Raw genomic sequence first — 17,605 nt, forward strand, 5'->3', positions numbered from 1 at the left:
CTGGAAGGACTTAGTGCATGGCCATGCTAACCAGCATCAGCTTTACCCACAGCTAGCAACAAGGGCCTCCAAAATTTCAGGAGAACAGGAAAAAAACATTTCAGCTACTCTTGTATCAGTCTTTTGGAACACACCCAGTAGAAATTACTATATTTTTTTTGCCGTGGGAACTACATTCAGCTCTAAGGGTCAATATGGCAATAACAGATCAGCAGTAAATAACCACCTTCCTGAGTCACTCTTCAAACTTGCTAATGGAGATGGAACAGTTAATTAGGCAAGGGGATTAGCCAAAATACAATACATCTCCTTTATCAACATGATCCATGATGTGACTCTCATCTTTGCCCTGTACTTATGACCTTCGTGCTGTACAGAAGACATTCTTACTGCCACTACCCATGGGCAACACCTTCTTCTAATTACCTTCTGCTAGGAGGATTTCATCATCAGGGTTTCTGTTCTTGGTGTGTGTGAGTATATATATGCACTCACAGATACACAAGCAGATATTTAAGTGTACTGGAATACTTGGAGCGCAGACTGACTGTGAAACAGGTGGAGAACCCATGTCTGCCATGAAGATAACAGGAGTTTTTGTGCTTCTCGCCCTGGCAGTTCTTTGCTTAGCAAGTGAGTAACCTTTTTTATTGGTCAACATGCTATAGTTAAAATGCTTTATTACTGAAAATTCTTGATCTGCTAGGATAGATAGTGGTGGTTGCTGGGCTTGTGTGGCAGAAGGCAGGTGAAATTTTACTCTCATGCACCATTTACACACAACGTTTCAGCAGCTTTGAAGTTGCCAACTTGTGTAGATGAAACCTATTCCTTGACAGCAGCGTGAATCAGAGCTGTGTTCTGCACTGTAACTAAAAAGTGATCTGTAAAGCCTCCGAACTCAAACAGGTTTTTACCTACTCATTTTCTTCTTCAATCTGAGTGGGTTGCTTGGAGCTAATGAGATCCTTCTCCTGCCAAACCGAGCAAGCAGGAGATAGGTGATTATGCACCAGCCATAGAATATGCTGTGAGCAGCCTCTTTATGAGGTTAGTTTACGATGCTGGAGATAGCTTTGAGGCATGAGTTACTCTATCATAAAGTACAGAGCAGGGAGGAATTTCTTGAGCCTTCACGTGGTAGTTTAGTTTTTTTGGAACAGAAACTTGCAATATATTACAAAAAAAAAAAAAAAAAAAAAAAAAGACAAAAATAAGTACACTTAGAATAACTGAAAGGAATGCAAATCTTCTTTGCTATTAGTACAGAGGTCCAATGCATTATTAATGTTAAAGAATGTTTTTTTAATGAGAAATATGCTTTCAGACCGTTTCATTCACTGCAGCAACAGCAACAAATATTGCTCCCATAAGAACTCCAGCAAATCCCTTCCTTAGACATTCCAGTTTATCTTATGTACTTCAAAACTTTACGGATCGATACTTCATGAGCCAGAACTTTTTTGATGTGCTGTGTAACTTATGCCAGTTTTCTTTACCTTGGATGACTTTGTTTAATCAGAAGATGTAGGCAGCTTGATGGAAGTGAAGTTCAGTGGAAAGCTGCCTGTCTTTAAAGATCCAGAACAGCTGCATTTAATTAGAAAAACAAGTGCTAGTGCCTGTATTTGCTCTTTATAACATACTTCATTATTTTCCTGCTCTTCTGTACAAAAAGCCTCTGCCTGATGACTTTTATCCTTTTGAAGCCGTAGAATGACAATCACATGACAGAAGAAGAACAAAATACATTCCTAAAGAAAGTAATGAATGTGTCACTGCACTGGAGACATGCCAATGTTACTTGATTACTTTCTGGGAGGTGTAATTAACATTGAATAGCTGTTTTGAATGAGCTTTTTGAAGCCCCACCTGAAATCAGGGCTGTATTGTATTGGGTGCGATGCGTATATGGAATAGGAAACAGTCCTTCTGCCAAATAGTTTCGAACCCAAGGCGAAGGAAAACACATTTTTAAATTGGTACTATGATCCAAATTTCATAATCATCATAATTTAGATTATATCTTAATAAAGTTATTATCCTCATTATAAACAAGAAAAAAAAAAAGAATATAAGGAATGTGTGACTTGCTTACCACTACACATGAGTTTTTTGGAAGACCTAGGAATTAAAACCCAGTCATGCCCAACTAGTTCATCCAGAGAACATGAGCCATCTGAATTAGTATTAACTCCTGGGTCTTTAATCTTTCTCTGATGAAAAGGGGAATAATAGACTCCAACCCCTAAATGGCAAAGGCTGTTCAAGCTGCTGACGCTGATTTCTAAGGTAAACAAGGCAATGAGACCCACTTGTTGGATACGTTCTGACACAGGTAACTTATTCAACACTGATGAACTACGTAACTACTTACTTTCAAGAAAGCAAGAGAGGTGGTGTTGCTGGAAGGGCTGGTGCTAATGAGGTCAGCGCAGGTGCAAAATGAATATTCACCAACTATGTTTTTTACTTCAACTTTTGTGATTCTGTTTATATTGCAGATGCTGCCAAGCAGGATGAGGTGAGTCATTTTCTTCTTCATTTCTGGATAAAAATATATAGCTTGTAACAACAGTGCATGGAGATCAATGAGGTCAGAAAAAACACATTAACCAATTGCTGCCAAAGTCAAAAAGAAATTCCTGAGGCTGAGCTATGTGGCTTCCAGACAGTTGCTCTGGCAGTTTCCAGGTGTTGTTATGTGTAATGCAGTCTGGGCAAGGAACAGATCAAGGCAAAATTATAAGACAGAAAAATCAGGATTTTTTGATATTTACCTGGTGACAACATTGTAAGGCTTACTTGATGACTTTCAGATCCTAAATCACATATCTAACATTTTAATTTATCCCTGACTGCACTGGATTGTCTGCCCAGAAGTCACCCTCTGAGATAATGAGGCACTAAGCAGTAAAACTTCCTCAGGTGAGAAAAGAGTTCATTGGGGACTGCAGTGAACAGCAGCGGTGTGTAGAAATTCAGGTGGAATATTGATAACCAAAAACCATAAAACCACGACAACAGCACACACAGCCTCTGATGCTGAAACTCAGGCTAAGGCACACAGTGTTTTCCAGGAGGAGCCTGTTCCACTTTCTTTTCCATTTTACTAACTGTTTTGTATATATGAGGAAAATCCATCAGGTTTCTAGCCTGTTTTATTAGCTGACCCTCACCTCCCACAGGTTAGCAATTGACCAGCCTTATATTGAAAATTGCAAGCTATGGATTCCTCCCATGCCACTGCCTTTGTTGGGTTATGTGGCAGAAAACAGCTGTTCATTATGTCTCGGACCTCCTCCTGCGAATGGGTCCACAGTGTTTGACATGCGTTGGAGGAGAGAGAAGTGATCAATCAAGGGAAAAGACTGGGTTAAACAGTGTCCCATATGCTTCGCTTATGGGGCAATGGATTTGAGCCCAGAATACCTGAAGGAATACTTGGTTAATGACCCTTTTGCCAGGGGAGGCCTCTCAATTTGCCGATCATCACTGCACCCACAGCACAGGCTGCTGAAGGAGCTGACTACACATGGCTCATTGCTCCTCACTCACATGAAGATCCTGGACAACAACTGTCACAAAAACAGTCATACAACCTGCAATAAGCTCCAGGTCTTGGTTGGAGTAATATTCCTTCACTAAGAGATGGGATGAAGGGTAAATAATGGGGCCACAACAAGAGAGCAGCAAAGCCAGGTTCTATTTTAAATGCTTACGTGTGTAATACATATTTCTGATAGATCTTCAGAGAGAACAAGCTCCAGTCTTAGCCTCCCTGCAAAGACTAATGCTTCAAATTCTCACCAGACTGGCAGTGAGCAGAGCTGAGCCAACATTACTTGCAGTGGCACATAAAAAGAGAGGTGATTTCCTAGGCGAGCAAACTCCAAGCTTGCAAGGATAATGCAGATAATACATTGAATAGAACATGTGAACTATACAAGAAACTCCTCAGCTGGCACATACCAGGAATGACATTCATGTCACAAAAGAAGACTGAGCTCCAGAAAGAGGACAGGAGCTCTTTCAGGGATCTCTTTTATTAGTTTGTACTCCCACTTTTATATATACTTCTATAACAAATACAGTCCCATTGTTAGAACAGAGAGAGCCTTTCAACAGTTTCTTTCCATTTTCCCAGGACTTTGTCTAATTCTGCCTGGCAGGATCTCTTCACCGTTGTGAAAAGTTATATTTGTGGAATAAAAAGACAGAAACCCTTCACATCCTTGAAAAATGATCTTTCTTTAATTTACTGACAATTGCAAGCATGGAGAAAATATATATTAAGACTCAAAATCTGTAGATGGAAAATGGGCTACATTATTTTCCTTTTTTTATTCAAGTAGACAGCAAAGTCCCCAGAGGTGCTCAATACCTGCCATCATACTTTTCTTTATTATGGCTTGGGCTAAGCTAGTGCAGATGGTGGAGCTCCACTGACTGCTGCTCTACAGAAGCTGATAGCCTTGCCCAAAGATGTTGTCTATCCATTATTTCTGTATGTGAATGATGAATGTGAGAAAGACTTATTACAACAAAAACAATATTGTATTTGCAGGTAGACTGCAGTGAATACAGGAGGTTAGAGAGAGGAAGACCTATTTACTGCGAAAAGCTCTACCAACCTTTCTGTGGCTCTGATGGGAAAACATACAACAACAAATGTTCTTTCTGCAAGGCAGTCCTGTAAGTAACATACTGAGTGATGACTTCTGAATAAGATCAAATCTGAGATGAGCTACCTGGTATTTCCACTTCAGTTTGTCCAGGGTCTCTACTCCTCTGTTTCTTTGCTTAACCTTTATAAAGTAACTGCTTCTCCCCCCTCCCCCAATTGATCCAAAGAAGTGTCTTTGGTATTTGTGGCAGCAGCTTCCTGCTCTAGTAGAAACTGGAAGTGGAACAGCCAAGAGAAGAGTCCAATGAGCAGCACTGGGCTAACAAGGCACCGAACTGGGTGATGTCAGAACTTAAATGTGGAATTGCCAATATTTTCATATTAGAAATATCAGAGCTTTCTTATTTCTTATGTATAAAATACAGCATTTTTAAAAGAAAAAGCTTTACAAATCAGTGTCTTCTTGCCTGTTGCAAATGTTCATAGTGTCTTCTCTGTTAGCAAATTGTTGGCTGAAAACTTCATAGAGATTTTAGTCCACAGTGGAAAGTTTACTGTCTGCACTGTCTTTCCTTTCCTTTGCAGGAGGAGCAGAGGAGCCTTACATATGAAGCAAGCAGGCGTATGCTGAATTAATTCTGCATGACAGAGAAGAATGCCAAGAACAGCTTTACACTGCCTTATCATGATCTCCTAATTTAATTTCATTCATCTTGCCTGTACTAATAATAGTGAACAAAGCTCCACGTACACCTTTCAGCCGTGCTCTGATGTCTGCTGCTTCTCCCTGCTTCAGAGTGCAGGGACTGACACTTCTGTCATCCCTGCAAATCTTCCTCAGGATACCCATAAGCATTCCTCTTTCTGTAGCATATAGGTTTTCATGTGAGCACTGCATTATGTATTTGTCTCCATATTGAAAGTTCAAATCCTTACATTGCCACCTGCAGGCATTGCTCAGTTTTCCTTGCTGGAGCTTGCTCCTCCTTGTTCTTTTCAGATTCTTCCTTTCAAAAGCTTCAGCTTTCCTATGAAGTACATGGACTCTTCCAGTTTTGTAGCTAAATTTTTAATTCTCATTTTTTCTTTTAACTTTGTACAATTCTGATTCACATACGTTGTGTAACTTCTTAGGTTGCATGTTTATTAAAATAAATGTAGGCTCTTTTCTTTTTGTCCGTGGTGACCTCTCTAGAGAATAAATTTGTTATATGAGTTATTCCCAAATGAGACATCCCGGGTTACAGAAAATAGTTACAGAGCAGGAGCCAGAGGAAGCTGGCAGAGTGAAGAGCTCAAGACAAATGTTGTAATATTAGCAAGACACACTAGATGGCCCCATGTTATTAAAATTTACCCTGCAATCTGGCCCACTTTTTCCTTCAAATGAAGCAAATCCACAAATGTGTAGGCCTGTATAAGCCTCGTAGCAGTGCCTCTGCTAAATCCAGTAACGTGATCTATGAATGCTTCTTTTAATTTCTGATAAATTGGCTGCTCTCAGACCTGAAGAAAATTGTGTTCTGCTATTACGTATGTATTATCTTCATTATTAAGCTGCTTTATGTCTTTCACACTGAAATAGCCAGTCAAGGGAACACATTTTCCACAATTAAAGCCTATCAATGAATGAATTTACTGGGATTACATCTGAAGAAAACGTTGGAACTGGAATGTAGGCAGAAGTAAGACTCATACTTTAGAGGAACATGAAATGAGAAAGGAAACTTCTGTCCTTGCCTTTGAAGGTGAGATACCAGAAAGCTGAGCCATCCCACTGCTGGCTGAATGGCACTGTAGTACCAGGCAGATAGCATTCCGTAACAGAAGGACTGAGAGGATTTGTTGGTCCATTATGTATCTGCCATTTGTCCTGGCAGAGCTGAGAACATCATCCTCATGCTTTGTACAGGAAAAGAGGATGCTTGAAATTATGTGATGCTGAAAATGACCAGAGATTCTTTCACAGAGGTCTTTCACAGGTTACCTCTTTACCACAGAATTAAACCATACCAGGACCCAGCTGTGAGTACTGAGACTCCATCATCTTTACTTTGAAATAGCTAGCTTGGCCCTGGCATGACTCTGTCTTGGATCACAATTCTTCCCAACACTTCTCAGGCACATACTGGAAGGCTAGAGGTCACTGCCAGAGAGGAAACTGCACAAAGGCACCTTGTTTTGGAAGGTGAAAGAGATTTCATAGCACAGATATGCTATGAAACTAGCTGATATGCAAACTTGCCATCCTCCGCATGAGAGAGGCTCTGTTTAATCTGCTGCTACATGTATATGCAATTCTAGTCTTTAGTTTGGTTTATAACATGAACTCGTTGAACCATTTTAAACGAATTGCCTATAAAACTCAGTACATCGGATACAAATCTTCTGGTATTTGTTGTTGATTGTGCTGATTATAGCTAAGTAACTGGCAGGGGTCAAAATGGGTTTGAAATTCAGTACTCTTTTTTTTCCTGAATTTGGTTCTCAACTGTATAGACGAAAACATCACACAAAACAGGATGTGGTATGTAGGGGTTCTTAATCCCAAGGAGTCCCAAAGATCTATTCTCCTTCTTATACATCTGCTGCCTTTCAGATACTCAGCAGACCTTTAGGAGGAGACTCTTAGTACTCACAGAACTCAGAATACAAAACATTAACATCGTCTTTTTGGGAAAAGAAATTTAAAAGCTCAACAACAGTAAAAGCTGCATGCACTTGATGACCTTGGCCAGGAACAATCAAAAGAAAGATAAAGCTGGGGAAAAAAATGAAGAGTAATGAAATGTTGAAGCACATAACTCTAGAAAAATTGAGCGGTATATTCCAACCAAGCAAACAGCATGAAATGAAAATACTCTGCATTTTTATCTCAAATACTACTAAGAAATGAGTAATTTTAACAAAATTCTTCTTCCTCTTTCTGATTCTCCATTTCCCTAAAGCACTACCTATCCTGGTAACACTAAATACTGAACACACAGAAATCCTGATCAGCATTATTATATGCTATTTCCACTCACTGCTATGTCCCCTGAAATCACAGAACACGAGTGGGGCTTATTCCCCAGTGTGGGAGGCTTCAGACTCCTTTCTAAGGGCCAGTGGTGCTCATAGCACATTAAAAACCTTCTCATCACTCTGTATAATTCAAACGTCATTAAGACTGATGTTGGGCTATCTATGACCTTGGCTTTAACTCTCATCTTTCAGAAGGGAGAAAATCGACACGTTATTTTCTAAGTGATGCATAAGCAGAAGATACTCATTTTGATGTCCTATTGGGGACATCAGTTTAGATCAACAGTCTGAGCCAAGTGCCAGGATAAAACTGGGAACTTAAACATTCAGACTAATGAAGATGGATGAAGGGTTTCCAAGCAGACCACAGTCCCCTTCTCTTTGAATGTGCAGTCAAGATTAATTAGCAACTTCATGTGTCAAAGGATGAACTACTGCTGCAAAAGCTGGATCACACGAGTGGCTTATGTGAGGAACAGAAAGCTCCAAGAATGATGAGTGTGGTCTCTCTCTTCATGGCACCTCCCAGTGTGTGTTTCTGCTTGGTGTATTCTTCTCAACAAACTCAGACTTCACGTGTAGTGCATAGGAAGAAAAGTGGTTGAGAGCATCACCTTCAGGAGCAAGAGTTAGGTACAAATGGCATCTATTTATTTTCTCTCTGAAACAGAAGAGGCTGGAAATCCTTGTAATTCTAATATGAACAGAGAAATATGGACCTTTTAGTGATTTGCATGACTGCCTTCCCACAGTCTTTGGAGATCACTGCAATGGTGGCATATATTATGAAAACACTGAAGTAAAAAAGTCAGTGTTTTTTTATTATTATTATTTTTCCCTCTGGCCAAAGATAGGAACATCACCTAATATTGAAATATTTTTTAAGTTGCCATGTCTTGACATTGCAGTTAAGACCGCTGATTAGAAAAATACCTCCATAGGGCCACGAGAGTATTCAGGTTCTTTTAATGCTTTCATACATTCTTCTTTAGCCAGACTGCTCACGTTAGTACTTACAGCATTAATTAGATATGCTGCTGGTAAAGAGCTGAACTGTACATCTGTTCTAAGGAGAAGTCATCGTTAGGGTCACAAGTGCCCATGATCTCTGGCATGAGAACAGTGAGACTTAAGGTCTGAGTGCATTGACTGGTGAAAGATGCCAGTCAGACAGCCCTGCCTGTTGTTTTTTTGGAGTGAGATATGTATGAAGCACGTGCGTGTAGGCAGATAGTGAAACTAAAGATAAACCAGTGGCAACACAAAAAAAATCTGCCAGCATGATATTTCTCATCAGCTGGAGTTGTTACCTGTTAAAATATGTAAGCTGAGAAAGGTAAGTAACCTAATTCTCTTTGTATTGAATGAGAAGGAATAATGAAGGGTGTTGATAGAAAACAGTTCTACCTACTCTAGCACAGGGACTAAAACCAGTGCTGCTGTGCATTTTGATTGTCTGGAAACCAGACCCCAGCCATGAGGCAGCAGGAATGCAAATGAGTGAAGCAAAAGTTTCTCAGAGCTCAAAGGCTTCTGGCTTTGGACAGTCAGCCTAGAAGTTTCTCAGGACAGCTCATCTTGCCCTGGCTGCCTCTTAGCTGAGAAAGAACACAATGAGAAAACAGAGTCAAACTCTGATCTTTTATCTCAATGACAAAAAACCCAGCAGACAATTTGGGGGATGTTTTTTGTCTTGTAGCTTGGCCTATTATAGCCAAAGTGGATATTCACATCACCTGCTTTAGTATATTCAGGTTTTTAAGCAACTGTGTGTGTGAATCAAACCTAAGATAATTAAGTTTCCTATACAGCCAATGCACATTCACAGGGGTGACAGAGAACCTTGTAAGTTAAAGGCCTAAAATGCACAGTATATACATCTACCACAGACCCCTGGAACTTCTTTTCTGATCAATTCTGACATGAAACAGTAGCAGAGAGGATCTGAGAGCAGCACTCTCCAACGTGGCATGTTTGTGCCCTTTATCTCCTGTTAGTAACACGTGGTGGCCCATAGCTGCAGATAGCACTAAGAAGCATATCAGCTTTTGCCACATACCAGACCAAAGAATTTGCATAGTGCTGTAAATGACATCTGAAAATAAATGCTGAAGCAGCCAGACAATCTGGACAGTCAAGCTTGTGCAATGGAGCAATGACATAGAAACATGGTTAAGAAAAAATGTACATAGCTTGAGTGAGCTGATGAAACATGCTCAGATCCTGTTTGCTTGAAATAAAACATGTTTATATATATTGGCTTAGAACGGAAAAAGAGAGCACATGTCCTTGCACGAATAGAGCATATGAGTTTTCAAAACTCTGCTGAAAAGGAACTCATGTATCATTGCTGTATCTTTGTACATACGTGGAGGAGAAGGTAGAAGCTTCGCAGTGAGGTCTTCTTATGCTTAGTTTTTCTGTTCCCTTACAGGAGGTAATGAAATATGGGCCTGAAAATCAGATGGCTTGGATTCCTGGAAAAGAAAATGACAGTGCTATGATAAAACTACTTTACTTGTCCATAAAGCCCAAACTGTATTTTCTAATACTATTTTACTGTCATTGCTCTAGCATGTAAGTCAGGAATGTCCAACCTTTTGGCTCACCTGGGCTGCACTGAGTGAAAAGGAATTGCCTTGGGCTGCATGCTTGTAGGTCGCTCCCAAAGTAATGCCTCCTATATATTTCCATGGAAATGACAACAGATACAAAGGGCACAATAACACTATGTGATTGAGCAAATTTTCAGCTACAAAACAATACTTTTCAGCATAGTCACCACCATTTGCTATGTTTGTTTGGTTTTTTTTTTTTTGCCAGTGATGTACATGACCCTGCATGTCACACTTGTAAAAATCTGCACCAGCAGAGGTGATCCACTGTAGCTTGCACCACTGCTGTAACACATCACCCATGGTCTCACCGTGCTCACATCCACCATTTGGTCTCCACCAACAACTACTGAGGAAGGTCAATGGGTTCACTTTTCCCACATGGAGGAATTCAATTCCATCTGCACTTCCATGTCAGGTGCCATTGCGTCAAACTCCCCCTCTGCTGCCATCTGCCACATGGTAACAACATGAAATGGATACTGGTGGGAAGGTCCAGCCTCTACTGCCATACCTCTAACATCTGCCTCTGACATCACGGGCCAACATTGTAAAATAGGAAACATTACTTTCAGAGTAGCCACATAAAATATAGTTAATGTATGTAAAGAAAAAAAAAACCTGATTTTAATCTGTAACATTTTTTATTAAAACATAGGAAAAAAAGAGAGCACCAGAACCATAAAACCAGTGGGCTATATGACCTTATTTTGATGAAACAGTCCCTGGTTTGATGGCAGTGACTGCAATTCTCAGTGAGTTCTCAAGTTGTTTGTCAGGGATTTTTGATGAAGTTCTACTCTTTCTGTACTTCATCCTCCAAAAGAGTTGCTCACAAATGTAGGTGTTGATATCACTTGAGCTGGCACCACACTGCATCCCATGCTTGGTTCCAGCCCAGCTGGGGTTCGTAGCACACCGCTGCCTGGTGGGTGCTGCAGGGCTGGGCCAGGCCACTCAGTGGGGCATATCCACTGCCATGATGTGCAGGGCAGAGCATGGCTGCACTGCCAGTGGGGATGGGTCACACATGCCTTGTGGGCTGCAGGTAGGACATGTCTGAGTACAGAGGATGAGGAACACTGTTGTTCTACATGCTCAATGTAAGAAATGGGCCCTGCCCCAGATATCTCAGAGATTGACCTGGAAGGCAAACTGTGGAGGGGGAATGTAGGCACTTCAATCATAGATACCAGAGATGTACAGCTGAGCCAGAACCAAAATCCAGGCCTCCTGACTCCTACGCTATCAATTACCTTCTTAAAGGCACCAGTGGCAACATGAAAAATTGCCAGTTGTATTCCATAGTTGCTATTGCATAAAGCATTCTTTAGATCATACCAGAATTCCACGTCTCTGAACAGAAGATAATACCAGATGACTGAATGGTGAAGTATAATGGAACATAATTCAATAGGCTTCATTACAGTAGTATCAGCGTCTGGTCAGCCTGGAGAGCTGGATTCTCACCCTGCCCTAAAAATAGCGTGGTACTGCTCAGGCTGTTTACAATAAATTGCTCAAAGGTTATCTCATGCTCGTTGAGCATTTCCAATTACAACAATTATTCAGGGTTTCTCAATCTTTTAATAATACCACACATTCAGGACGAGGGGAAGCAGGCCCTCAGTGTCTCAAATACAGACAATATACGCAGAAGACATTTTAAACTGTGTAATCCTAAGATCACAACATCTCACTTGATAAGACTAACTTGTGACTGCAAAGAGAACTGGTAAACAAAATGCCACCACCAAAATACACAGAAGTCTGGTTGTTTCAAGATAACACACTGACCATGTTATATGTTAATGTTACGCAAAACTTCTTATTTTAGTGCAGGACCTCATATCCATTTGAAACATTTTCTTCTATTAATGCATTTGATTTTCACCACAAAAATTTTTGTTCATACATGCAATGGATCTGAATTCTTGTCCTACACTGTTGTTAAGAGGAAAAGAAACTGATGACTGAGGCAGTGCAGATTTATTTTCTCACTGAATAACAATGCTTATAGGATTCTATATATTCACTCACAGGAGACAGGATACTCTTCTGAGTTTAACAAGTCATCCTGTATTTTTCATGCAGAAAAATATGTATCTGTTCTGAAAAGCAAAACAAGCCAAAATAAGAAGTCCTCATAATTGTCAAGAAATGTGAGACACAGACCTGCCTGGCAGACCTTGCTGAAGAGGTTTCTTATGCCAACCATTTTCTGTGGCATGGAGTTCATTATGGTCAGTCCTTTCCTGTTGAATTCAGACTTCCATGTTTCATCTGTCACTATGACAACTCTAATGGTTGTCTTACCTTTTATCTCCAAGGCAAAAGAGGCAACCATCAATGTAAATATATATATATATTTAAGTGAATTTAAATGAAATGAACTCTGATATTATTCAGAGAACATTATTCAAAATTATCACCCCTACCTGTGCTAATGCACTTGATTACTTTTGGCTTTTTTTTTTTGACTAATGCATGAATAAATTCCACATACATAAATATAATGTGTATCAGTACACATGTGGCAGGTTTTTCCCTTTTCTCAGTTGCAAATATTTCAAACTTCCTTGAAAAAAATCATTCAAGAAGAAAAAATTGCTGTTCTGCAGACAATAAACAGACCATAAACAAAAAGCCAAAATGTGGTAACAGTTGGATTCTGGCATTTGTTTCCTTGAGGAATGGGGAAACTGAGGCAGCAATAACCTCCATCTGGAATCACTCAAGACAAAGGCTTAACCAAATTAAAATCCACCCTGTGCATCTCTCCATCTTTGAATAGTTCATAAACAGTAAGCTTTTGAACTTTCATCTTACGGGATGAGAATGCTTTGATAGTTTGGGCAATTTATAGTAATGTAAAATGTTTTATATATGAGTTACATGAACTAACATATCAAATGTCCATAAAGGGATGCTTTTCCAATTCTATGGGACATGAGTTGTATTAAACTATCGAGATGCAAACAAACACATGTAGATACACATGTAAAATCTGAAAACCTAAAACTTTCCCTCATTGTTTGAAATACAAAATTCCAGCACAAGATGGTCACAGGCATCACGAGTTAGGAAGCTGTCTTTCTGTTAGGCCTACATACTTTCTTACAACACAAAAAGTCAGATGACATCAGCTACAAGCACAACAGCTGTCGTATCTCATGTCCAAAGGTAAACGTCTCTCTTGGCCAAGCTGCAACCATTCTCCTTCAGACCTCCCAGAAGCAGCCCCTAAAGGCAGAGTTGCCCTGTGGGCACAGGGAAGGCTGCTTTCCCATCCATGCCACTGAGGTGCCATCTTCTGGGAGAAGCACAGCACATTCAATGTTGTTGGCCTCCCACCTCCTAACCTTGGTCCTCTTTGAGCAGAGCTGATAAGAAGATGATTTTGTGTAACACTGAGCATAAGAAAACAATGGATTTTTTTCTGCTGCTGCATTCACTGTAAGATTCTCCAGGCTGTGGCTAGTTTCCACTCCTGCAGTGGACAAGCCCAGAATTGCAAGGACAGAAGACATTCACATATTTAAGTGTGACTTTACAGAAGGGCTTGAGGGTGCCGTTAGGGAAGGACTTGCACCCTTCCCAGCAGGGGAATGACAAAGCAGAGGAGTTCCATCCCTGTCCCCTAAAAAAGCAGAGTTATAGCTCACTCTGGCCCCAACTCTCTCCCAGGTCTTGCAATGAGCAGGACCACAGTTTAATTCTTGTTTAGAATCCCCTCAGCAACCTGCCTCAGTCCATTCCTACCTAACCTGCAGCAGGGGAATGGGAATTTATCCCCGCCACTCAACTCCAAAAATACATTTAACTATAGCTCCCTTTTAAGTCCAACACTTACTGTAGCTTTCCTGTCTGAGCAGGAGAAAAATTCAGAAGCTCAAAGGTGGACAAGGTTTCCTTTGCTTCCTTTATAAATATTTGATATCACAAAATACCACCTGTAGCAATTCCTTTAGTCCACATCAGCATGAGGGAAGAGTCAGACACAGAGATGCTATATGCTTTTTGTTATATACTGCATTAAGATTTTATGCTATTTCTGGAAGCTGTTTTCATTTTGCAATCCTGCCCTGGAGCACAGCCTCTTGGGAGTGTTGTTTCAACAGACTGCACCCTTTTAAAGGAGAGCAGAGGTGCACTTGTTGGCTGTCAGCAGATTACACCTCCCAGTGCCACGACACACTCTACAAAGGGCTCCCTGTAATCCTCCACAAACCAACACAAACCAAATATGCCTTTCTACCTTAATGAAATTAAACAGCCAACAGTTTATGTGAATTTCTAAGCAATGATTCCACATTTTCAAGCAACCAAAGCAGATAAATGACTATTCCGAGCTCACTGGGGAGCTAGACAGTCAAAAGCAGCAGCAGAGGACAGTCCTGCGTGAATTATTGGGGAAGACAAAACAACTGCATTCCGTGCAACCAGAACACCTTGGCACCATATCATCTTCAAGGTCTACCAATTTATTAAAATGTAATTACAGTTCTGAAGGGCCCAAATACCAGTAGACACATACTTTCTGCTGTGGGTGAACCTTATTGCTTCAAATGGATATTCACAGCATGAAATGGGGGATAGAAATTTAAATCTTGGTGAGAGCATTACTGACAAATAAGAGGGACCCTATGTCAGAATCCCATCAATCCACTTTCTGCAGCTATCAGCTGTGGAAAGAGGAGCAAAACACTGTCTGTTGACTCAGTGATGCAGGTGAAACTCATTAGGCTTTCTTATAAAATACGGAGAAAATGTTCTGGAAAGGAAGTAGGATAGCTTGGTGTTTAGGGTATGTGAAGGAAATTTCTAGAAACTGTGTTGGCAGAAAAGGACCAGATATGGGAAAAGTGATACATAAGTTGTTAACTAGGAGTTGTAGATACAGTGAGTGCATTGCTTTTAAATTTTTTCTCAGCTTGTAGGTTCTGTTTGTGACTATGTAGATATTCAATAGTTGTTCCCTATAATCTTTTGCTTTTGAATTATTTATGGGTCTTTGATAGCCACTTTGCATGTGGTTAGTTCTTAATTCTGACATAAATTGAGATGAGAAATGTCTTAGAAAATTAATATGGAATGGAAAGTGTCCCAGAAAGCTGAACATTAAAAATATCTTTTGGGAGACCTGTAAGTACTAAGAGTCTGTAGGTTGTTAAATAATAAGATAACAAAACTTTCCTAAAATAAGGACTTGTGATATGCATGTCTGAACAGTACACTCCGGATAAAAGTAAACAAAGTGGATGCTCTAAAATTAGTTTAAGTAACAGTATCTTCTTAACTATGTAAACTTCTCAGTAACATAGCACGCTATCTCATTTTAAATTGGATCAAGACCAGAAAAGTATTATTTTTTTAATTGATGTTTGCCTACTACTTCTGTTTCCTAAATGTTTTACTTTTGGTTCTTGTTTAAGTGTAATTAAGTGTCTCAAACTTTAGAATTTCTGAAATGTAACGGTAGAAAGAGCTAACGAGTTACCTCCAAAGATCAACATACTACTGATCTGTGTAATATGTTGTCAGGTTTCTTCCAAGGGAAAAAAAGGTGTTTTGGTTTTTACTATCTTACAACCCCCTAACCTTTCACACACATCAGTTGTTTTTACTATCATCTGAACTCTCTTATAAACAAAATGCTCTATGCAAATTCCTTAATTCAGTTGAGTGCATCTGGTGCTCTTCTGCAATCTTCTCTCAGTGTTACTAAAAACTATCAGATTTTCATCTTTCTGCTGAATGGACTACTGTTTCCCTTTTTTACTTAGGTGCTCTGTAGGAGGGCTCACTTACTTTCCTCCTGTTTGGGGGACTAAATGTTTGGATGCTGCTGCTGACAAATCCAAAACTCACACTTCTAGCCAAGAAGGTCTGTTCCAATGTTAATTGTAATATGCTCAACAGTAACCTCAACAGTACCAGTCCCTTTCCTTTATCAACTTAGATTAAATTCAGACTATTCTACATACATTTCTGCCGCTGATCATTCTTTTACTGTAAGGTTTTTTCTTTTTTTCCTATTAAAAAAATATTATAGGAGTGCAATACTTTATGACATCCAGGCTATCGGTAAGGTTGCCTGGCAGCCATAAAGGCAGTAGATGCTCCTGCTGCCTTCTTTTTTAGTAGCAGTAATTGTGTTCAAGTTACCAGAAGATTGAAAAGATACGGTAACTGAATAGGAAAAACTAAACGGAAGCATTCTATGAAGCCACTTTGCAGCTGAGATGAATGAGTAATGTCACAGTAAATGTGAATGCCGCTTCATGCATGTAATCAACAGTGATGTCATAGACTTCACTTGAGCTGTTTTGTTTTGTTTTTTTTTCCAGGTTACTGTGCTTTGGACCAGAGTTTGTTTTCCCATCAGTGAGAATGTTTACCTACAAATGTTCGCTCTAAATTATGTGATTTTTTTATAGTCTGTCTCTGCTTAATACATGAAAAATTAGACTGTAGCTTTGCAGTAAGAAGGCCCTACTTTGCTCAGCTGTTTTTGTGTAAGGAAGAATGGATCGGCACTCTAGCAAATAAAAAGCCACTAATGTTATTACATGTTCACAAATGACTGTGGCAATTAATTACATATACAGATTATCCTCTTTATTTTTTTATAAGAGGTTCTAATGTGCAAGATGATTTCTTTGTATGGGCTTTTAATGGCTAAATTCTTCATATAAACTGAAGAGTAGCAGAAAAGCTACAGAATACAAGGTCAAAAAGTATTCAGTGTAATCTGTAAATGAGTGGCTATAAAGTGTCTGTATGGAATATTGTACTGTCTGGGATCTGGATGCTTCTTTCACTGCATCTGTTTTAAAGCTAACAGTGAAACAACAGCTTTAAGGTGTGAATGGGATCTGCTGTAGGATCCTTCAAAAGCGATGGTCTCAGGGCTTCCTGTGCCTGTGGGCTTTCCTAATAGCTCCTCTGTCACTCTCTTTACTTATGCTCAAACAACAATTTTACTTGTAGTCAAACAAAAACTACTTTACTTTGTTTTCCACTGCAGCGTTGTGGGTTACGATGGGAAGATGATGACATCAGTAACGGACTCTTTTTGCTTTGGCTTTCACAATAAAAATAAAGTACAATCTGGTCAGCAAGAAACGGGCTTTGTTCCTCAGTTTGTTGGTGTTTGTATGAGATACGCCTCCAAGGAGTTTACCAAATTGTGATTTCTGCTGGTAACGATCTGAACAGACTGAGTAAATGATGACCTAAATACAGACCCACAGACTTCCACTAATGCTTTCCAAGGACAACTAGCAGTGTTCCTGGGGCTGTGCTACAGCCTCTGCAGATATCACAGTCAGTATTG

At 39.8% G+C, this 17,605-nt stretch overlaps 1 protein-coding gene and 2 long non-coding RNA genes across 8 annotated transcripts in view; 2 read left to right on the forward strand and 1 right to left on the reverse strand.

Annotated features, from left to right (window-relative positions):
• LOC121106734 overlaps positions 1-17,605 on the reverse strand; it is a 33,274-nt gene that overhangs the window by 14,673 nt on the left and 996 nt on the right. For 3 of the 5 annotated variants that reach the window (XR_006931431.1, XR_005839600.2, XR_006931429.1), the window contains exons 2-3: positions 10,020-10,128; positions 2,378-2,547 (exon numbers count right to left, since the gene is read on the reverse strand). This is a non-coding gene — a long non-coding RNA (uncharacterized LOC121106734). The remainder of the gene's footprint in view (positions 1-2,377; positions 2,548-10,019; positions 10,129-17,605) is intronic. The other 2 variants (XR_006931432.1, XR_006931430.1) reach the window with 1 other exon arrangement.
• LOC770450 (serine protease inhibitor Kazal-type 6-like) lies at positions 508-5,795 on the forward strand. The gene is made up of 4 exons (XM_001233784.7): positions 508-633; positions 2,505-2,524; positions 4,568-4,695; positions 5,213-5,795. Exons 1-4 carry the CDS (start codon positions 570-572, stop codon positions 5,256-5,258), a joined length of 258 nt encoding a protein of 85 aa, XP_001233785.3. The 5' UTR covers positions 508-569; the 3' UTR covers positions 5,259-5,795.
• Positions 15,046-17,394, forward strand: LOC426731 (uncharacterized). Of its 2 annotated transcripts, none has more exons than NR_174003.1 (3): positions 15,046-15,411; positions 16,053-16,153; positions 16,617-17,394. It is a non-coding gene; the product is annotated as an uncharacterized LOC426731 (long non-coding RNA). The 2 variants fall into 2 exon arrangements; NR_174004.1 differs by having other exon boundaries at positions 15,046-15,168.

This window comes from Gallus gallus, chromosome 13 (assembly GCF_016699485.2).
Source record: "Gallus gallus isolate bGalGal1 chromosome 13, bGalGal1.mat.broiler.GRCg7b, whole genome shotgun sequence".
Lineage (NCBI taxonomy): Eukaryota > Metazoa > Chordata > Aves > Galliformes > Phasianidae > Gallus > Gallus gallus.